The 24,047-nt window shown below is 33.3% G+C and overlaps 1 protein-coding gene, 1 long non-coding RNA gene and 4 other non-coding genes across 6 annotated transcripts; all 6 read left to right on the top strand.

The window, feature by feature from the left end:
- The first annotated feature begins 492 nt into the window (after nt 1-492).
- On the top strand, nt 493-1,148 carry LOC141714286 (uncharacterized). The gene is made up of 2 exons (XM_074517815.1): nt 493-579; nt 687-1,148. The coding sequence occupies exons 1-2, from the start codon at nt 493-495 to the stop codon at nt 1,146-1,148; spliced, it is 549 nt and encodes a 182-aa protein (XP_074373916.1).
- Nucleotides 1,149-21,092: 19,944 nt separating this feature from the next.
- On the top strand, nt 21,093-22,376 carry LOC141712373 (uncharacterized). The gene is made up of 2 exons (XR_012571585.1): nt 21,093-21,196; nt 21,762-22,376. It is a non-coding gene; the product is annotated as an uncharacterized LOC141712373 (long non-coding RNA).
- On the top strand, nt 21,302-21,429 carry LOC141716129 (small nucleolar RNA SNORD14). Its single transcript, XR_012572850.1, has one exon. It is a non-coding gene; the product is annotated as a small nucleolar RNA SNORD14 (small nucleolar RNA).
- LOC141716109 (small nucleolar RNA snoR99) lies at nt 21,558-21,664 on the top strand. Its single transcript, XR_012572834.1, has one exon. It is a non-coding gene; the product is annotated as a small nucleolar RNA snoR99 (small nucleolar RNA).
- LOC141716141 (small nucleolar RNA SNORD14) lies at nt 21,727-21,849 on the top strand. Its single transcript, XR_012572861.1, has one exon. It is a non-coding gene; the product is annotated as a small nucleolar RNA SNORD14 (small nucleolar RNA).
- On the top strand, nt 22,098-22,220 carry LOC141716117 (small nucleolar RNA SNORD14). Its single transcript, XR_012572839.1, has one exon. It is a non-coding gene; the product is annotated as a small nucleolar RNA SNORD14 (small nucleolar RNA).
- Nucleotides 22,377-24,047: the final 1,671 nt, after the last annotated feature.

Genomic DNA, 24,047 nt, shown 5'->3' with positions numbered 1-24,047 from the left:
GATTACACGGGAGGAGACATTGGAGCCAATGGAGTTGAGGGAGGGGATGATATTCGACTAAAAAAAGTGTTGATGCATACAGTTAGAGATTTTCATATCCGGAATCATCAAGAGATTAAGGTGGTTAGATCAAGTGATGTGTATTGGATCGTGGTTTGTAAGAATAAGGATAGTGGTTGTGAATGGAGTTTATAAGCTAGGTTGCGAAAATCACTTGGGAAATTTCAAATTATGGAAACTTCGGGACCACACACATGTTTGTGCACCACCGTTACTCAAGACCATCCTAATGTGACATCTCATGATATTCTTGAACTAGTTAAGGATCAAATCATAGTCGATCCCATGATTAAGGAAAAAGTGTTGATAGCTACGGTGAAAAGTATTTTTGGTTACCAACCGGGAAGAAAGAAGATTAGAGATGCCAAAAAGCTAGCAATGGATGAGGAACATGGATCTTGGGACTGATCATATGAAGACCTCCCTTTTTTGATGGAAGCATTGCAATGTTTTAATGTGGGAACCAAGGTTGATTGGGTTTTTAAGGAGGATGATATGGAAAATCGTGGGAGCTTAGAGGTATTCTATCTTTTTATACTAGTATCAGATAGATTTTTAAATGATTTTCCATATTTATGTAATTTTTTTTATAGTTAACGAGTATATTATGTCTTTATTTGGAACAGGATGTGACATTCAAGAGACTCTTCTGGGCTTTCAAACCATGCATTTATGGATTTGAGCATTGTATGCCTATCATACATATAGATGGGACTCACTTATACGGTCCATATCCGGGTGTGCTATTGAGTGATGTGGCAGTGGATGAGTTTAGTCATATTCTTTCACTTGAATTTACTATTGTCGAATCTGAGAATGTTTCTAGTTGGGGGTGGTTCATGGATAGATTGAGAAGGTTTGTGGCAGGTAGGAGACATGGGATTTGTGTCATTTCTGATAGACATGCTGGTATTATTGCTGCTATGCGACATATAGGATGGTACGAGCCCCTTGACCATCATAGGTTTTGCATTAGACACTTGGATGCAAATTTTTGTACTGCACATAGGAGAAAGGGATTGAAAAATGGGTTAGTTGAGTTAGCTTCTCAGGTGCAAGAGAAGAAGTTTGAATTTTTATGGGAATAATTGTTAATTGAGGAGCCTAGGACGCGAAATGGTTTGAGGATAAACCATTAAGTAAATGATCTTTAGCATATGATGGAGGGAAACATTATGGCATGATGACCACCAACCATGCGGGAAGTTGGAACAACGCGATCCTTGATGCTAGAAAGCTCCTGATTAGTTCATTGGTTAGAGCGCTATTTTTGAAGATGGTTAAGTATCTTGATGAAAAGCGTTTGGAAATTGCAACCGATTTATCTAAAGGTCGATTGTTTACTAATCATGCAAGCAAGAGGTTGAGTCGGTCCATTGTGTGTGCTAGGGGTCATAGTGTTAAAGTTTATGATCAAAATTCTTTGTTGTTTGAAGTAGTCACTAGGAAAGTTGACCAGAAGGGGGGGGAATAAGCATACCGTTAGGATTCCCGAGTACTTGTGTTCTTGTGGGAAATGGCAAATGTATCGTATTCCTTGTTCTCCTGTTATAGCATGTTGTGCGTATTTGAAATTGAGCCATGTTAGATATATTTGAGATGTCATGTCTAATATATTTCATGTTTAGTTTTCAGATCTTAACAAACAGGAAATATCAGTACTTACTGGAATCAGTACTTACTGGAAGTCAGAACTTAAGGATATCAGAACTTAGATTATCAGAAGATAAATATCGGAAGATGGATATCAGAACTTAAGTACGAGAGGACTTATAGTTAAGGAAGGAAGCTGATTCACAGGAAAGAAGATCGAGACTAATACAAAAGAAGATATGTATGGAAAGAGTTAGATGACTAAAAGAATTGTATAAGATATCTGATTGATATATTTTAGGAGACAGAATTATATTCCATATCAATTAGAAGTTATCTTGTAACTGTGTACTATATAAACACAGACATAGGTTTACACTATATGTGTTATCATTATCGAGAAGATCATACATTGTAACCTAGCAGCTCTCGTGATATTTGTTCATCACTGAAAGAGAACAGTTCCATTGTAATAGAGTTTATTATATTGAACATATATGTTTACTGTTACTTGTGTTCGAAATCGATTTGATTGTATTCTACACTGTATTCAACCCACTTCTACAGTGTTGTGTGACCTAACAATTGGTATCAGAGCCTATCTGTTAACACACATATAGTAAAGATCCAAACAATCATGTCTGAAAAAATAGAAAATCCAACCAAGCCCACCAAAACTGAAGAAACTAAAAACAATCAAATCCACAGTCGATATGAGACTATTAGGGTTCCCATACTGAGACCTTCTGAGTATCCCATATGGAAAGTGAAGATGGTTATGTTTCTGGAAGCTACTGATCCAGAATACCTTGACAGAATTAATGAAGGACCGCATAAGCCAACCAAGCTCTCTGTTGTAGTTGTAGATCAACCAGCAAAGACCATACCAAAGGAGAAAAGTGAGTATACAACTGAAGATATCTCATCCATTGCCAAGGATGCAAAGGTAAGGCATTTGCTGCATAGTGCCATTGATAATGTCATGTCAAATATGGTAATTCATTGCAAGACTGCAAATGAGATATGGGATGCTTTGGAGACAAGATGCCAGGGAACTGATGCAATCAAGAAGAACATGAGGACTATACTCACTCAAGAGTATGAGCACTTTGACTCAAAAGGTGATGAGTCATTAACTGACTTATATGACAGGTTTGTCAAACTCTTGAATGATCTGTCACTGATGGACAAGGAATATGATCTTGAAGATTCATATATAAAATTCCTTTTAGCTCTTCCTGAAAATTGGGATTTGAAGTCTACTACCATAAGAGACAACTATGACCTTACTGAAACTACTCTTGATGAAATTTATGGTATGCTCAAGACTTATGAACTTGAGATGGATCAAAGGAGAAAGTGGCATGGAAGAAAGTCAAGGACAGTTGCTCTTAAGGCTGAGGAGAAATCTCCTAAAATGGCTGCCTCAAAAAGGGGCAAAAGAAAGGTTCTCATCATAAAGTCTGATTCAGAGTCATCATATACTGATGATGATGATTTTGAAACTGAAAGTTTACCTGAAATGGATGCTGATGAAGAGATGATGAAATTGTGTGCTCTTATGGTGAAAGGTATCACAAAGATAGTCTACAGGAAATTTAAAAGAGGCAAGAAGTTTTCCAGGAAAAGTGGAAGTTCTGATAAGAAAGGGTTCAAAAAGTCTGAATGCAAAGGAGGAAAGTCTGACAAAGGAAACAACTCAAATGTCAAATTCTACAACTGTGGTGAAAGAGGCCACATATCTCCTGACTGCAAGAAAGGAAAAAGTGATAATGGCAATGCACTTGTCACAAAGAAGAAAAGCTGGACAGACACTTCAGATTCTGAACATGAGGAGAACTATGCCCTGATGGCAAATGCTGATAGCAGTCCTGAAACTGCTGAATTGAAGGTACCTCAAACAACCTATGCCTTCCATACTGATGATATTACTGAGTTGAGATTATATCTTAAAACCATGTTTATTAGTTATAGAGATCAGACTTTAACATGTGAAAGATTAACATCTGAAAATCTTGCTTATAAAAAGAGAAATGATTATTTAGAAAAGGAGTTAGTTTTTCTTCATCAAACTAAGAAAGAAAAAGATGATGCTTTATATGTTAGAGATGAAGTGTTAAAATTGAATGAATCTCTAAAAGCTGATTAGAAAAGGAAAGAGAGATTATCAGAACTTGGACTAACTCTGGCAGAACAACTCAGAATTTATTAAGTAGTGGAAACTGGAAAGAGGGCTTAGGTTAGGGAGATGATAAAAGTGAAAAAGAAACTGAAAAAATTGAGCCAATTGTTGTTAAACAGACTGCTAAGCCAAAGATAAATCCTGTTAAGTTTGTAGCAAAAACTGTAAAGTCTGATTCTGAAAAGATGGAAGAGTCTGTGACAGAAGTTAAGGAAAAGTCAACTTCTGACAAATTAGAACAGGATAAACCAGCTGAAGTAAACATAGGCTTAATGACAAAGAAGCAGCTTAAGCATAAGCTGAAAGAGATTAGGAATGTCAACAAGGTAAATGAAGCTAGGAAAAATAGGAATGGAAAGGAAGGTATGAGTAAAAGCAATAATAATATGCCTATTCCTAATGCTCCTAGAAAGAAATGTTATAACTTTTGAAACTCTAACCATCTTGCTTCTTTTTACAGGAAAAATAAAGATATAAACTCTTTACCTCCTAATTCAGGAGTTAAGAGTCAGTCTGTTAGGTTTAAGCCACAAAATCCTTGTTTTCATTGTGGTAGTTTATGGCATTCCATTTATACTTGTAAGGAATATCAAAGTTTGTACTATGATTATTATCAAATAAAACCTTCTTTGAAAAAAGTTACTTTAATTCCTTCTAGTGTAAAGTCTGATGCAAAGTCTGATATAAGTTCTGATAAATAGCATGTTAGCATAAACTCTAAAATTAAATCCGCTGCAAATGCTAACAAACTTAAAAAGGCTAAAGGATAGAAGCATGTATGGGTCTTTAAAACTAACCAATAGTGGTCTTTGTGATTGCAGGGCAACAGGAAAGATATCCTAGTGCTGGACAGTGGATGTTCAGGACATATGAATAGAAATAAAGCCCTGCTATCAGACTTTGTGGAGAAAGCTGGACCAGGAGTTTCTTATGGAGATGGCAATATGGGAAAAACTCTGGGATATGGCAATATCAATCTTGGAAATGCCATCACTGAAACAATAGCTCTAGTCTCTGGACTTAAACACAATCTGCTAAGTGTAAGTCAAATATATGACAGAGGTTATCATGTGGATTTCTTTGAAGAACACTGTGAAGTTGTAAGCAATTCTACAAGCAAAGTGGTTCTGAAAGGTTACAGGCATGGTAACATTGATGAAGCCAGACTTTCAACAAGTTCTGATGGTTCTGCAATCTGTCTGTTGAGTAGAGCATCAATTGAAAAAAGATGGAATTGGCACAAAAGACTCTCTCATTTAAATTTCAACAACATAAATGAGCTTGTAAAGAAAGATCTTGTGAGAGGACTGCCAAAATCAGTATTTGCTCCTGATGGCCTTTGTGATTCATGTCAAAAGGCAAAACAAAGAAAATCTTCTTTCAAGAGCAAAACTGAATCTTCAATTCTTGAGCCTTATCACCTACTGCATGTTGATCTATTTGGTCCAATCAATATCATGTCTATTGCAAAGAAGAATTATGTTATGGTTATAGTGGATGAGTTCACAAGGTACACTTGGGTGTATTTCTTGCACAAGAAGAATGAAACTGCATCTACTCTAACTGATTATGTCAGACAGCTGGATAAGTTGGTCAAAGAAAAGCAAAGGAAAAGCTCTTATCATAAAGTCTGATTCGGAATCATCAAGTTCTGATGATGATGATTCAGAAACTAAAAGTTTACCTGAAATAGATGCTGATGAAGAGATGATGAAATTGTGTGCTCTTATGGTGAAGGGTATCACAAAGATAGCCTACAGGAAATTCAGAAGGGGAAAGAAGTATTTCAAGAAAGGTGGAATTACTGATAAGAAAGGGTTCAGAAAGTATGAAGAAAAAAGTGCAAAGTCTGACAGAGGAGGGAAATCAAATGTCAAATGCTACAATTGTGGTGAAAGAGGCCACATATCTCCTGACTGCAAGAAAAGAAAGAGTGACAAAGGCAAGGCACTTGTCACAAAGAAGAAAAGCTGGACAGACTCTTCAGATTCTAAAGATGAGGTGAATTATGCTTTAATGGCAAATGCAGATGGCAGCCCTGAAACTGCTGAATTAAAGGTACCTCAAACAACTTATGCCTTTCATACTGATGATATTACTGAGTTGAGATTATATCTTAAAACCATGTTTATTAGCTACAGAGATCAAACTTTAACATGTGAAAGATTAACTTCTGAAAATCTTGCTATTAAGAAAAGGAATAATTATTTAGAAAAAGAGTTAGTTATGTTCCATCAAACTCAGAAAGAAAGAGATGATGCTTTTTATGTTAGAGATGAATTGTTAAAATTGAATAAATCTCTAAAAAACTGAGTTAGAAAAAGAAAAAGAGATTGTCAAGACTTGGACTAACTCTGGCAGAACAACTCATAATTTATTAAGTAGTGGAAACTGGAAAGAGGGCTTAGGTTATGGAGATGATAAAAGTGAAAAAGGAACTGAACAAATTGAGCCAATTGTTGTTAAATAAACTGTTAAGGCAAAGGTAAATCCTTTTAAGTTTGTAGCTAAAACTGTAAAGTCTGATTCTGAAAAGATGAAAGAGTCTGTGTCAGAAGTTAAGGAGAAGTCAACTTCTGACAAATTAGAACAGGATAAACCAGCTGAATTCAACATAGGCTTAATGAAAAAGAAGCAGCTTAAGCATAGGCTGAAAGAAATAAGGAATGTCAACAAGGTTAAGACATCTAGAAAAAATAGGAATGGAAAGGAAGGTGTGAATAAAAGCAATAATTATATACCTGTTCCTAATGCTCCTAGAAAGAAATGTTATAACTGTGGAAACTCTAACCATCTTACTTTTTTTTGCAGGAAGAATAAGAATATAAACTCTTTACCTCCTAAGTCAGGAATTAAGAGTCAGTCTGTTAGGTTTAAGCCACAAAATCTTTGTTTTCATTGTGGAAGTTTATGGCATTCCATTTATACTTGTAAGGAATATCATAGTTTATACTATGATTATTATAAAAAAAAACCTTCTTTGAAGAAAGTTGCTTTAATTCCTTGTAGTGTAAAGTCTGATGCAAAGTCTGATATAAGGTATGATAAACAGTATGTTAGCATAAACTTTGATATTAAATCCGCTGCAAATGCTAACAAACTTAAAAAGGCCAAAGGATCCAAGCAAGTATGGGTCCTTAAATCAAGCAGAATGAAGAAGGAACTTTTATTTGTCAATCTAAGTACACCAGAAATTTGTTGAAGAAATTTGGAATGCAAGCAATAAAATTGGATAAGGATACTGGTACATCAGTAGATATTACTGATTACAGAGGTATGATGGGCTCACTACTCTATCTAACTGCAAGTAGACCTGATATCATGTATGCTACATGTCTTTGTGCAAGATTTCAAGCAGATACAAGAGAACCTCACTTAACAGCTGTGAAAAGAATTTTCAAATACCTTAAGGGTACAGTTGATCTGGGATTGTGGTATCCTAGAGAATCAGACTTTAAGCTAATATGTTACTCAGATGCAGATTTTGCAGGATGCAAAATTGACAGGAAAAGCACAAGTGGAAGCTGCCAATTTCTTGGAGGCAGATTAGTTTCTTGGTTTAGCAAGAAACATAAGTCAATTTCCACATCAACTGCAGAAGCAGAATACATTGCTGCAGGAAGCTGTTGTGCACAGATTCTTTGGATGAAGAATCAATTACTGGATTATGGGTTAGAATTTTTTAAAATTCCTATTTACTATGATAATCAAAGTGCTATTGTTATGACAGGTAATCCAGTTCAACACTCAATGACAAAGCACATCAGCATTAGGTACCACTTCATAAGGGAACATGTTGATGAGGGTACAGTGGAATTGCATTTTGTTCCAAAAAATTAACAACTAGCAGATATCTTCACAAAACCACTGTGTGAAGCTACTTTTACAAGACTGGTAAATAAACTTAGAATGGTTTCAGGTTCTTTCTCTAAATCTGTTTAGTTTATGTTCTGATATATCAGACTTTATGATCAGTATTTACAGATATTACTATCTTTGTGTATTCTGTGCTTAATTAGAAATTTTTTAAGTGCTGATTGTTGTCTGATGTGAATTTCTAAACTCTGATAGTGATATGACTGTTTCTGTGACTATTCAATCCAATGAGGATAACTGTGCTAGATGTTGACCTAGTAGTCTTTAATATACTAAAGATCCCATGTATGAAGTAATTGTTTATGTGGAAATCTTTTAACACAAGCAAATTCTGATATTGAGCTTAGTTAAAGTTTACTTTGTGTATCTTGTTACTAAGTCAAAAACTAGAATAATGCTTCTTATATGTTAAGTTTTGATGTTGGTAAATCTGATGGATGTACTAAGTGCTGATAAGCCTCACTTATCAAAAGAAAAAGAAAAGAAAAGAAATAAAAATCAGGTACTCCTTTGAGATCTAGGTAAAAATGTGGAAGGGAAGATCCAAGTGCATTGCTGGTATTAAGTTATATGCATTAGAAAAGCAAAATAAAATTCTCTTGGTGACTTTTCACATTCTCTGATTACTGGAGAAATACTCTTATAACAACATAAATTCTGATAAGTAGTCGTGACTCACTTACACTTAGAAGCCACTGTAAAATGGAATTTCAAAAGATGCATAAAATAAGCACAAAACAGTTGAGGTGGACTCATACATGAACTCATTCTAAAGTAGACTTCAGACTAATGACAGATTTTGAGCAAAGTTCTTAGTTATGCCTTATTTCTAAGATGTACTGAAGTGAATCAGACTTTACTCTTTATCTGATATTTAGCTTAATACACACACATACACTCCATATGAATGATGAAAATTATTGTGGTGATAAATGTTGTTTTAGATGAACAGTTTAAGTGTCCGTTGCATAAATTCTGGGGACAAGTTCTGATGGAAGTTCTGATGATTAAGTTTCTAATGAAACCATATCAGTACTTGTGTGAAGAATTACAGGAATAAAACATTCACTTTTCGAGTTAAGGAGCCATGTTCTGATGACTGTTAAGTTCTGATATAAGTCTAAGTTCTGATATTAAATCCTGATTCTTTACTTGACTTATTTGTGCTTAAATTTGAAACAGTCATATTTAAAATCAGGATATGTTTGGGTGAGATATAAACAGTCAAAAATAATTTGGGTTAGTGGTACTCGTAGTAATTGTTACTTGTTTCGTGTGCTCATTAACTCCTGTTTTAAGCTTCTAATGGCTGTCATAATTACTCATCGGTCTAGGGAGGCGAGGCTTTACTTCTTTTCGTTTCACATTCCCTGCATCCCTTGGTCTTCCCTTGTCTATATAACTGACCGATAATCAAAGTAGAGAAGCAGAAGTTTTTCAAGCCTAACTTTGACCGTTTAACAAATATTGAAAAGTCTCAAGACAAGCAGCAAGCTCAAATTTTTGATCTTCTACAAAATCAAGCTGCTCAACAAGTTCAACTTAATGAACTTCAAAATTATGTGGAATTGCTTGTCTCCCTGCTTCTTCCAGATGATGCCAAAAAGGGGGAGAAAGTAATTAAGTCCAAATGCAAGTCTACTAAATCACAGAAAGAAAAAGATGATAAAAATGAAGATCAGGGAAACTCTGAAAAGGGTGGAGGTCAAAGAAAAAGCAAAGGCTCTTCATTACAGAAAGACAGAACTACAAGTCAAAGGCTAAGTTCTGATGCTGGCAAGAAATCAAGCTCAGGTAAACAAGTTCTAGTCAATCCTGAAGATCTTGATGAAGAGATCTCAAAGAAGCTGTTTCTTAAAGAAAATCCAGGGATGGATCTTGAAATGCTGGAAGAAGAAGAAGCTAGACTGAAAGCTGCAATTGATAAGTCACAATCTAAGTCTAAAGCTTCTGCAACAGCAAAGAAACCTCCACAGGCTAAAGGCATTGTGATTAAAGCAAGAACAAGTGCTGAGGCATCTAAAGTCAAATCACAAGTGGAGTATGATCCAAAGTTTAAGGGCAAAGGTAAACCTGTAGGGGTTTACATGCCAACTATAGATGAACAAATAGATGCTGATGAAGATACTGATCTGATTTTGAAGAACAAGAAAGATTCTCAAACAACCTCTGATAGAGCTCAAGTTGTTCAAAGTCAGGAGTTAGTAAATTCAGATGCTACAAGGTAGCAAGCAACCTCTGACACAACTCAAGTTAGCTTGACATCAGGAGATAAGGGAATAACCTCTGACATTGCTCATGTTAAACCTTCAACTACTCTACCAGGATTCACCCAAGCTAAACAATCTGCTCAAACTCTGAAGAGTACATCAAGAGGTTTTCAGAGTAGATTGATTTTAGGAAAGGAGGCAAAAGATAAAACTGGTTTGGGAAATGCTGATGAAAAAAGAGTAAGAAACACAACTCTAGATCCTACATCTCTGTCTGAACCAGGAATAGGCACAACTTCTGAAAGATTGGATCAATTGGAGTCTGTACAGATGGTTTACCACTCTGCACTGAAAGAACAGGTTATGTTCAATTTCATGACAGATGGGAGGGTATTCCAGATTAGGCAGGATGCTATTAACTTGAAGTACTATGAAAAATTGGAACATGTGTTATATTTGCTTCAAGTAAAGAACAAGTCTACAAATAATGCTGCCAAATTCTTAAGGTATAATATTGAGAGACAGGAGAAACTTTACAGGATAAAGTCTGACAACTCATAATATCCTAAGTACAGAGTTCATGATGGAAAAATTGTTGAAATGAAGCCTAACATTGCAAAGATTATTACTACCTTTCTGGGTTATAGGGCTGTTGAATTCAACATAGAATCAGACAAAGCCTATTATATCAGACTTAATGAGGATATAAGAAAGGCAAAGATCAATGATCTCAGAGCTGCTATCTTTCAGATAACTGAAGATACAGCTGAGCTAAAAGAATCCAAAAGGAGGATGTTGAATGAACTTGCATATTCTGAGAGATGTCTTTTAAAAAATTATCTCAGGACAACTCCTGATATTAAAGAGATCACATAATGAAGCCAAGTCAGGGACTACAACTATTAAATTCTGAAGAACATACAGGCTAAAGTTGATATCAGACTTTAAGGATGGTAAAAGCTACAAGTGCTGTAAGTTGTAGTTTCTTAGTCAAATTCTCATGTGTATTTGTACTTAATGTTTTTGACATCATCAAATATATATTGAACTTATATATTATGCTAATTTACAAGTTGGAGGAGATTGTTAGATATATTTGAGATGTCATGTCTAATGTGTTTCATGTTTAGTTTTCAGATCTTAACAAACATGAAATATCAGTACTTACTGAAATCAGCACTTACTGGAAGTCATAACTTAAGGATATCGGTACTTAAATTATCAGGAGATAATTATCAGAAGATGGACATCAGAACTTAAGTGCTGGAGGACGAACAGTTAAGGAAAGGCTGATTGAAAGGAAAGAAGATCAAGACTAAATAAAGAAGAGATATGCATGGAGAAGATTTTTATGGAAAATAGAAGACTTGGAAAAGAAGATATCTAATTGATATATTTTAGGATACAGAATCATATTCAATATCAATTAGAGATTATCTTGTAAATGTGTAGTATATAAACACATACATAGGGTTTACACTAGATGTGTTATCATAATCGAAGTTATTATTTATTGTAACCCTAGTAGCTCTCATGATAAGTTGTTCATCACTGAGAGAGGACAGTTCCATATTGTAACAGAATTTATTGTGTTGAATAAAATCTATTTTTTGTTACTTGTGTTCTTATATTCGATTTGATTATGATAAACACTGTATTCAACCCCTTCTACAGTGTGTGTGACCTAACATTAATAAAATCAATTATTTTTCTGGAATATTTTATGTCTCGACGGATAATTGATTTATCCTCATCCGTCGAATTATCTTATTCTTAGCCGTTGATTCTCTGAACATTATCCATCGAGTATACTTACAGTTTGTAAGCATAACATCACGGATAATTGATGGAATTTTTACAGTTTATTTTTAAACGGCTATTTTGGGCAATTCTTATTGGTTACTTTATTTTACTTTATTATTTTTGACAGTTATTTTTGAGATAGCATAAAAGCATAATTCATTTTCATTGCTTTTCTTTCATCATTCTCAAATCATCTGCTATAACTTCTCTCTTTCTCAAAAGCAATTATCATCTCTCTCTCTGCAATTTTCATTCTCTAACAATGGCACCAGTCGTCAAGATCATGTCTCAAACTGGATTTATCAATGAGAAGAACAACTTCACGGCTTTAGTGAACAAGGGCATTCAGCAGTCTGGCGACTACCACAAAATGATGGATTTTGTGAAGAACTGCAAACTCAACTATGCCATGCTGTAATCACCCACCATTTACTGTGAGGTTGTTGAAGAAATGTGGATGACTGCAACATACAACTCAACTGATAAGACTATCACTTTCAGTATTAAAGGTAAGGAATTCTGTGTTAATAGTGATATTGTTAAAGCATGTTTCAAAATTTCTAATAATACTTTAACTTCTCCGCACACAGACACTGACATTGTTAATATGCTTAATTTCATGGGCTATGCACTCTCTACTTCTAAATTAAGTGAAATTAGGAGGTTGGGTCTTAGGAAGAAATGAAGTTATCTATGTGATGTAGTCACTAAGGTATTTTCTGGTAAAATTAGCAATTTTAATTCAGTTAATATCTCTATGCTAAACATGCTTTACATGCTAGTAACTGATAAAATTTTCAACTTTAGTGATCTTGTCATATTTGAGTTGAAATTTAAGTTAGGGGAGCTAAATAAGAGGGGTAAAAATGTTTACTATGCTAGATTTTTAATGATGCTTGCTTACCACCTCTCTGAGGATATTGTGCTTGAGAACCCAACCAACAAATTAGATTGTTGGGGTCAAGAAAGGAGAATCATTGCAGATTTGAACAGGGCAAACCATCACAAAGAGGTGCCACTCTTCTATTTTCTAGTTATGGAGGCACCTCAGGTAAGTGAGGTAAATTCAAATGTCTCTACTCTTCCAACCTCACAAACTTCTTTGAATTCTAGTGTAGCTATGGCAACTGTGTCATTGACCCAACAGTTGCCTACCCAAGCTACCAAATCCAAAATTTCAAAAACAAAGACAAAGAAAGCCCCCGCTGGTGTCTCTTAAAAGATGTCAGTTGTAAAATCCACCAAACCAAAAGAGGGGAGTGTGAAGGTGGGTAAGAAAGGTGAGGGACAGGGTGAACATCAAAGAAACCCTAAGGATAAGATTAGAGAGGTGAGTGTTTCCCAGCCTAGCCACACTGCAGTTTCCCAACAAACTGTAGTGCTTAATAATGATATAAGCTCATTACTAGTTGCATCCTCCCAAAAGGATGTGACTATTGAACATAGCTCTCAGCCAAGAGCACAAGCCAAAAGGGTAAGGGACACAAGCTCACCCCAAACTTACACTAGAAAGAAGAAATCAAAGACCCTTGGGGATGCACAGGGTTCACACATTGTGCAAACTGGTGCTAAAGACACAGTCACTGCACCTTCTCAAAGTCAGGTTGATGTGGCTCCAATAAATGTGGAGTCACAACCAAAATCTCTAACAATTGAAGCACCTGAAACACCAAATTCTCCCACACACTCTTTCGATGTTGACATGATAGACACATCACTTCCAAATTCTCCATCTTTAACTCTCTTGGAGAAGCCAAAAATCCAAGAAAGTGAGCATCATCTTCTAGATGATTTGTTGGCTCACTTGCCATTTCTTTCTGAGACTGTTGAGACATCTGTGCCAAAATTTTCATCAATCTGCACAGAGTCCACAATAGTTTCCACTCCAAACTCATTCATTTCTACTCACTCGATGGATATTGTTCATCCGTCGAGTAGTGATTGTATCCCGACGGATGTGCCTAACAACAGTCATCCATCGGTTAGCCAAATTACTACCCCGATGGATATCTCTTATCCGTCGACTGTCTCTGCACAGCTTAAAATATCTTTAATTCTTACAAATGCAGAAGACTTAGTAGTAGTGCAATCACTCCTAGGATTGAGGGAAGGGAGTGAAATAAGTGAGAGTCTGGGTTGCTCCCAGGAAAAAGGAGAGGAAAATAGTGAACCTATGCAGTCCATTTCTTCAGGACCGGTAAAAGTGAGTGTGAGGAGTCCCACCTTAGATGGTGAAGGTGAGGGTGTGAGGGTGAGGAGCCAAGGTGAGACCTTGATGCAACAAAAGAGAGATCATGAGAGAAATGCAGGTACATGAGTGATAAGGATGGAAACCATTGCAAGTGAGTCAATGAATGTCAATGATAGTAAAGGTAAAGAACTGATGCAGGTCAAAGCACAGTTAGTTGAAGTTCTGAGGAAAGCTGAAGACAAGCTGGTAAGAGATTTTGTTAAGAATTATTATGGATTCAGATTGATCCAGTAAAGTTGGTAAAGCTACAAGGACTGTAAGTTGTAGTTAATAGTCTTATTAAACTCTTATTGCATTTGAACTTAAATGTTTTTGACATCATCAAATCTATTAACTTGTATATTTTGCATAATTTACAAGTTGGGGGAGATTGTTATATATATTTGAGATGTCATGTCTAATATGTTTCATGTTTAGTTTTCAGATCTTAACAAACAGAAAATATCAGTACTTACTGGAATCAGTACTTACTGGAAGTCAGAACTTAAGGATATCAGAACTTAGATTATCAGAAGATAAATATCGGAAGATGGATATCAGAACTTAAGTATGAGAGGACTTACAGTTAAAGAAGGAAGTTGATTCACAGGAAAGAAGATCGAGACTAATACAAAAGAATATATGCATGGAAAGAGTTAGAGGACTAAAAGAATTGTATAAGATATCTGATTGATATATTTTATGAGACAAAATTATATTCCATATCTATTAGAAGTTATCTTGTAATCGTGTACTATATAAACACAGACATAGGTTTACACTATATATGTTATCATTATCGAGAAGATCATATATTGTAACCTAGCAGCTCTCGTGATATTTGTTCATCACTGAGAGAGAACAGTTCCATTGTAACAGAGTTTATTATATTGAATATATCTGTTTACTGTTACTTGTGTTCAAAATCGATTTGATTGTATTTTACACTGTATTCAACCCCCTTCTACAGTGTTGTGTGACCTAACAAGCCATGAATCGTTGGTTGACGAAATCTATAGGTTAGAGAATGTATCGATGGTTTACAATGGTGTTTTCGAACCCATTCCGAGCAAAAAAGATTCTCCTTGGCCGACGGGTATTAACTTTCCAACCGTGATACATGACAAAGATGTTGAGAAAAAGAAAGGAAGAAGGAAGTCGATGAGGTATCAAAATGCGATTGATTTTCAAGCACCCAAGGGGAAAAATGAGTTGTTTTAGTGATTTGTTTAGTAATAACGTTGCCAACAAATGTATTGAATTTGAAGATTTTTATTAATCAATTTAATGTATTCGTGTGTGTTTTTATTGTCAATTTAATTATATGGTTTAATTTCATGAAATAGCAAGTTTTTTATAATATTTTGATGTATTTTAGTAAAAAATTTAAAAAAATCCAGTAGCTGCTGTAAAGAACAGAAGTTACTGAAGTTCAACAGGCAAAACGGTTCTTTAAATAACGTTTTGAGTAAAACGGCACATCGTGTTCCGTTTTGATACTAAAATATTGTACAAAAATGTTTCTTGAATCCCCGTTTTACATTTTTTTCTCTTTTATTCTATTAAAATCACCAGCATAACGGTAGACGATACCACGTTTTACTTTTTCATTATTTTAAAAACAAGAAAACGGTTTATTAACCTCCGTTATAGTCTTCTCCTTTATTTATTAAAATCATCATCATAACGGTGAATTAAGTTCCGTTTAGCACAATAATAAGTTTTTTAAAAAACACAAAACGGTAGATGATTTAGCATTTTACTTCCTTCCCTATAAGCTTAACGGTTCACGAAGTTCTGTTTTACATTTAAAAAAATGTCAAAACGGTAGACGAACTTCTGTTATGAAGTGACAGATAGGGCCTTAATTTTCAGAGATGACAATTTGGACCATTTTTTATGTCAAAATGACATATAAGGCCACCACCTGGTATTTGCAGTTGTTAGTTAAACAAGAGTACTGGAAATAATAAGTTTCCGCTTCTTTTTAATGTAGACTTCACCGATTTCTACAAGTGGAAATTCAAGTATTTTAAGTCGTTTCTTTATTTCTTGATAATACAAAGTGCTTGGACTCTACGAGTCATGTCTTGATTGATTCTTGAACTCCACAAATAGTTATATAATGTTGCCTTAAAAACTTTCCACTTCAAACGACTTATGACTCGACATTTGTATCAATAATAGGCCAGAACTCCGTCTTGGCTCTTTGGAGAGTTATGACTTGACCACAGTAATCATTGTCGGGACTTAAAATCAATTCTGTTGTAAATTGATTGATTGTTATGGTCAAACATTAAATTATAAGGTTTGGCTTAAACTTGGAAATTTTACATTACATTAAAGTCTCTTATTTCTTATTTTGGCTATAAATAACTTTTTTCGAAATGAACAAAACACACAACATCTACTTTTTTTACTGCTTCGCATTTATCTCTTTGCTTTATATATCCATAGTTAGTGTTTATAATATAGCGAGTATTTTACAACACGTTATCAGCACGAAACTATGCCGAAACTGTGAGGGTATAATTTTATTTTGAATATACATATATAGATAGATGAGGTCACAACATCTATGGATAATTTAAATATATATATGACCGGAGTAGAAGTGGTTACACCACATCCTCTACTAATAATTTAATTATATGGTCGGAGCACCGCCTATTAAAATAATTTATGGTACCATTTAATTTTGGGTAATACCGAAATATAGTGGGAACCTTAATTTATAAATTACATAACTATCGGATAATAAATTTTTGCCCATAACTAACTTATACAAGATTGTCCACTCTAACTTAATATTGGTCGGAGATAACCTGCATACGCAGACGTTCGTATAGTGGGTGAAAATTCATTTATCATTTTATATATAGATCTGTTTATAATATTAATGATAATAATGGTATATACATTGATTATTGCATACTTGTTAACGCACCCGATTAAGTACGATTTTATGTAATATTTACATTGATAAATTAAAGTTTAAAATTTTCGTGTTAATTCAGATTTAGTATGACAAATATTACAAGTTTGTCGTTCGTTGTTTTGGTCACTTCTGGCGGTAATTATTTATCACAAGTACAAGATATAAAGTTGCATTTGGGTTCAAAAAAATTAAGCGATACAATAAAGGCAGAAAATAAATCCATGGCTGAAGAAAATTTTACCTCTATAATTTTTCTCCGACACCACAAACATGAAGATTTAAGATCTAAGTACTTAGAAGTCGAGGATCCCTTTATTTTATGGGAAAATCTACTATTTGGATGGCTCATTCATCTTGCTTGGCAGGGAAGTAATGGAAACACTCTCAACCACATAATTTAAGAGGGTGATTAGCTTAATGAAGGACAAGGATACAAGTACAAGGATGTGGAAGGTTGTGATGTCTGAGAGGCTGAGAGAAAAGGATGAAAGACATGCTAGGATAAAGGCTGGGAATGAGGAAAGGGAAAGACAATATGCCAAGGGGATAGAGATGTTTGAACATAGGTCAAGTGAACTAAGGCAAGGGGGTTGAGCAAAATCTCTAAAGATGGACATTTTCTAAACATTTAAGTTGGAAGATTTTCAAGTTCCAGGACTGGTTACCTCAATAATTACTCATTGGATGAATGACTCAAGCTGGTGAAATCCCTAAGAGGGACATAAATAATTGAAAATTTTCAAGTACTAGTAAATCTCAAGGACCTCATTAGGAAAGAACCAGACTATGAAAAATTTACTTGATGGTTGTAATTGTTGAACTTATGTAATCATCAAATGTATAAAATTTTGTACTTGTCAATCTGTCAATTTTTATGTAATTGATTTTAGCTTGGGATTAGTCTTATTATCAGGCATGAATTTGTGATAAGCAATCTTCTCACCGTTTGGGGAGATTATTGTGCAATACATGACTGTATAATAACAAGACTAAGTCACATTGACAAACATAAGATTTAGTTGTTTGATAATCAATTTTGTATTATGTATTGTATTTCTTGAGTCTGTAAAAAGGTTAGAAGATTAGACTGGAGGATTTTTCTGTGAACAGATTCAAGCTAAGGAATAAACTCTGGAAGAAGATCAAGCCATGATCATTCCTCAGAGAAAAATGTAGAAGATTGGAGTTAAATAAAACTATTCTATGAAAAATATTCTAAGTCAAGATATCGACAAGTCACATATCAAGTTATATCGAGAAATCATTCGAGAAGTCCAAAACAACTTATCGAGAATTCCAAAATGGCTTATAGAGAAGTTTCGGAGAGATCGACAAGACAAATGAAGATGTAGAAAACTGGAGATATCGACAAGTCATTTCTGTATGTAGAGAACTCAGAGATCGACAAGTCAAATGAAGATGTTAAGAATTGGAGATACCGACATGTCAAAATGTGTATGTAGAGATCTCAGAGATATCGATAAGTCATTTCTACATGTAGAGATCTCAGACATATCGACAAATCACTTCACATGCAATGATCTAGAGACCTCGACAAGTCAGTATACCTATAGAGAACTCAGAGATCTCGATAAGGCATTATACTTATCGAGATGTCACTTCTCTATAGAACAAACTGAAAGGCATATGGCATAGCCTATTTGTATATTCGAGGATTTAACTCAACTCAAATAAGAATGTAATAAGTAAATAGTGGATCTATCGTCAGAGAGATCTCACAGAGTAACATCTGTCAAAGGGTTAAGAAACATTATTCATCTACAAACTTGAAGACTTAATTCACTGGAAGAAGCTCAAGAAATTGATCAAGCCTCAGTGATATAAATCAAGATTGTGGATTTAATCAAGTGACAGAGATCTCGTCAGGGTATCAATTAATTACAAGGATTGAGTCTGAAGAAAATCAAGAGTATCAAGGTCAAGGCTTGAAGAAACGTCACGGAAGTTAGTCACTCATGAACCAGACAGTACATCGAGTGTCAACATTGAAGTGGTGGAATTGATTCATAATTGATAGTAATTTTCAGAAGATTTTTAGAAGAATGGTTGCTGCTCAAGATTAGTATTAATTCTCTATTAATTAATTAAATCAAATAATTTAATTAAGAAAATAAATTATATCTGCAAAGATTAATTTATTGATTAATTGAATTAATTGATTAATTAATTCAGAATTAATATTAAGGATTTTCAGAATTATTATTAGATTAAAATCTATTAATAATTCAGTAAGACAATTTGATTTGAACTACTATGACAATCGGTATGACAATTGATAGTCATGCCGAAAGTCTTGCTAGTTCATTCTAATTGTCTTGCTAGCTATTGGGATTGTCTTGCTAGTTCAAGAGGATAGTCTCACCGAAAGTCCTACCAGTTCAAATGGATTGTCATACCAGTTCATTTGATTATCTTGCCGAAAGTCTTGCTGAGTAAACTGGATTGTTCTGTTTACTTAAACAACAAAAACACAGCAGAAGATATTAATGCAATAATTCATACAGAACACACAAGTCAAGAGAAAAAGCAGCAGAAACAAAGGCACAACATTTTATTCTTCATCTGCTTTATTCAAGATCAAAATTCTAGATTGAAAAGTTAAATCCAATCCACTAGAATTATTTATCTTGTTTTTGTGTATCAATCTAGCGGATTAAAATCCCTAGAACTTAATCTCAAATCGCATTTAGCATTTGATCTTTTAATTGCAAAAATAGAAAAAGTTCATGTCGAATTTATTCTAGATTTGTAATAATTGATTTGAGATTAATCCCTTGTAACCGATACCGTAGTTGTAACACCTTTCAAGTTTAATAAAAGTTTTATTTAACTTGAATTTTGTTTCACATTTTTATTCCGCATTTTATTCCGCATTTTATTCGATTAAACAGTATTGTTTGCATTCAACCCCTCCTTCTACAAACAAATTGGGACTTAACACAAACCGTAGATCTCGACATACTTCTCAAATACAAAATACAAACAAGTTCAAGATTTTATCGGTCAACAAATGATCTATTCACTAGATTAAAAAGTCTACAAAGTAGCTGGAAGAATATAAGATCAAGGGCCAAGATTAACTGGACAAAGGATGGTCACAAACATACAAGATTCTGCACAGATTTGTTAAGCTAGAAATGGAAATAGAAAAAGGTTGCTTTAGAAAGTAGTTTAGTACACTTTAGTGCAAGTCTTGTAAACCCGTGCTGCTAGTTTATAAAGCACGCATTGTTCCTTAGTTCAGATGTAACAAAAAAAAGATCTAAATTTTCTTGTATTCTCTCAAGATATAAGATGTGTTCTTATTTTCTTGAGAACCCGGAATTTGTAGTAAGACAAACTTAAGTAATACAAATTAAGTGAGTTTTGAAAATATTGTATTTGTTGGTTATTTCTGTAAACACAATATATCTTTGCAAAACCTCAACTGTTTTGTTCACCTACAATCCAAACAAGTTGAAAAAAGCTAAAAATCCAAGAAACACGATCACTCCATCTCTGTGTTGCATTCAATATCTAACAATCTCTATTACATGTTATTCCATACGTCCCATTAAATTATTAACATTTTTTAAAGCCTTTCTCACATAATTTGAAAAATCTTAACAATCCAATGAGACGGAGGGAATACATTACATCATGCTTTACATTACATTAATTTAAATATAAATGATTATAACCTTTATAATATAATAAATATTATTTCTTAATAATAACTAAATATTATCATAATAATATTTTAAAATTATAATATATCTAATTTTTAGTTCGATTAATCCTAAATTGGTAGTTCAGCCGATTAAATCCGTTTTTGATCTATACAACTAAAGTTGCAAACAAACAGAGCCGAGTCGAGTTCTGTCCGAGCCGTGGCCGACTTAATTTTTTTTATTAGACCTAAAATATATTAATATATTATAATTTTTCGTGCATTCGCAACAATTAGTATATTTTATAAATTTAGAAAAAATAAATTTGTTGAGTGTTACATATTCCATACTCGCGTATAATATCGATCATATACGAAAGAAGTTAATATCGATTATGAATTTTATAACTTTGTGTTTTCCCCGTAATTTTATTAGTTAGAAATTGTGATCTGATAAAATAAAGCAAATGAATTTGAATTTAAAATGAAACATTAAGCCAAACAGGCCTCAGAAAATGGGCTGGGCTCATAACCACGGCAATACAAAACCCTAAAGAACCCTAACCTCTGTTGTAGCTATACCTATATATAACCTTCCTCTCCTCTGAAACCCCCAATCTCATTCATATGCAATGTAAGTCCCTCAATCAACTTGAGTTGCATCTCATGTATGTATGTATGTAATTTAATTGTTTTGATTTATTTAATTGAATTGTTTTACATGTATGTATTGGTGAGTAGTCAATGATGATAAAATAAAAGGCTTGTTTCTCAGAGACATTCGCAGTGGCCGCCCAAGATCTTTCGCCTTCGCCGGGCTTGAGAGATTATGCTGTTTTTTTATCCCTTCCTTGGATGTCTGAGACTTTCCTCACCACTCTATACATTATTTCTTGCCTTTATTTTTTTATAAATTCACAGTTCTTAAATTTAATTTTAACAATAATTTAGTTGTGTGTTTATAGGGGATTGTCTGCCCCTATTGCATAATTCAATTGCTTGAGGGAAGATTATGATCCCTGATAGTTTTTCAGCCTTTTCACTTTGTCAGCTCTTTTTATTATTTTTTACAATTTGCTGATCATTTATGGCTGGTATATAATATATACATTGTTCAATTTTTATTTTTTATTTTGGATTTGATTTATATATATGTAGTTGAGTTATTGATGATGATAAATCTAAGGCTTGTTTCTCAGAGACATTCGCAGTGGCCGCCCAAGATCTTTCGCCTTCGCCAGGCTTGAGAGATAATGCTGCTCTATCCTTCCTTGGATGTCTGAGATTAGATTTTCTTATGAATGTATTTGTGTGTTTGAATTAAATTTCAGCACAAACTATCTTAATTTTGCAAGCTTTTTAGTTTGGACAGTAGTGTTCATTTTGGCACATTTTGTCCATAGTGGTTTTGCATTGCAGATAGGAGCAGAATTAGTGGTGTTCAATTTTTTTTTCAAAAAAATCTGCTGAAAAATTTGTCGAACAAAATAATTTTGTATTCTTTGATTCAATGAGATAATGAGTAGTTCTGGTTGGGTTGATGATGAAAAAACAAAGGCTTGTTTCTCAGAGACATTCGCAGTGGCCGCCTAAGAGCTTTCGCCTTCGCCAGGCTTGAGAGTTTATGCTGCTCGCTCCTTCCTTGGATGTCTGAAACCCAACCTAGTTAGCTCTTTTATTTTCTGTTTTCGTGGTTAAAAATATATTAATTTGCCCAGTTTTTTTATGATTCCAGTCCAAATGAACAAATGTCTCCAATATTTATGTTTTTAATTTTTTTTTTACCTGAAAACAATATAATTTACTTTACTTAATCTTTACGTTACTACCTTTATTCCATTTAAATTATACACTTTTCAAATTTCACACATATCAAGAAATAGATAATAGAATATCTTTATTCTTATTTTCACACAACTAATATAACTTAATTTTTACACATTATATTAATTACAAATATTACAAAAGATAATTAAGGTAATTAAGTGGATATATATATATACACACATATGTTATTAAATAATGTGTATTTCAATTTTCTAGGCTATGATATTTATTAGGGTCTTGTGTTAGTTAATAGTCAATAACAAATATTTTGGGAAATATTTTTTTTACAATATGAACTATTAAAATCTGATGGAGGGAATGTTCATTGTAAAAATGATTAAATGCCACCAATTTGATTATATGCATTTGAAAGAATGAAATTACATGACTACTGCCAATTTGTCAATTTGTAATCATTTAATACTACATGGATATATTAAAGGTAAAAGCTGAAAAAAGAATAAGTCCAATTACATTAAAAATTCAGTTAACTACGCCAGCAAGCAATACCAATAGCAAATCCTATTCTTGAAATATAAAATTGTTTATAGTAGGGACTTAATGGGGAAGTTATAAACTTCGAATCAAATCTAAACAAGAGGTTTCCAAGTTTTAAAATATAAAGCATGATTAAATAATGAGTTTTTCATATTATTATATAATAAACAAAATATATAAGTTTTACTAAATTATTCTAGTGGTTTTAAATCTAATAAAAAATCAGGTTATTTTACAAATTTTATAGTTTTTGGAAATGATAAAAAAATACCGATTAAATAACATATGAATATGACCAAAATCAATTAAAATTTTACTTTTGTTTATGTCAACTAGATTATAATTCAACCCTTTAAAAATCTATAATTATCGGTTTACAAATCAGAAAAAATGGATTGTAATTTTAGTATTTAATACTATTTGAGGAAAATACTCTCATGAGCATGGTTGTAAAAATTTATAAGGTACTGACTAGAGATTAATCGGTAAATCAGAATTTAATCGGAGTGATTACTCGTAATAAAAATCGGATATATTTAAATATTTTAATAATATTTAACATATTTATCTTATTTATTATGAAATATATAATTCAAAAATAATTTATAAATATTAATCGAATTTCAAAAAATAGATCGGTCAAATATTTTTTAGGAATTAATCGGGATTTTTTTTAAAAATCAGGATTTTTTTAAAATCTGGCATATTTAAAAAAAATAATCAAGTTATTTAATTACAATGGTACCCATCTCATATATTCACGCTATCTTTTTACGTTAAATCACTCCCGGGTAGATGTTAAAATCTAAGTAAATGTTACCATTTTAAACTTCAATTTTGCATTTCCAATACTCAAAAAATATGTTAATTACAATTACAAACATCATTGTCAAAGTATTTGAATAACATAAAATGAGAAACTTCGGAAAATATTTGTAAGCCATTTCTCCAAAATACCACTATATCATTATTTTTTTCTACAAATATTTCTATTTCTATTTTCTTAACTTCTAGATGTAATACTCTTATATTCAAGGTTTGACTAACGTTCTGATAACATCGCAACTGAATTGGTATAATATTTAGAAACTAAAAAATATAAGGGTATCAGTATCACTCATAAGTCATATTTACAAAATGACACAAAAATCAAAATAAGA

The sequence above is a fragment of the Apium graveolens genome, chromosome 3 (genome assembly GCF_009905375.1).
Source record: "Apium graveolens cultivar Ventura chromosome 3, ASM990537v1, whole genome shotgun sequence".
Taxonomy (NCBI): Eukaryota; Viridiplantae; Streptophyta; class Magnoliopsida; order Apiales; family Apiaceae; genus Apium; species Apium graveolens.
This window is presented reverse-complemented; position numbering and strand designations above follow the sequence as displayed.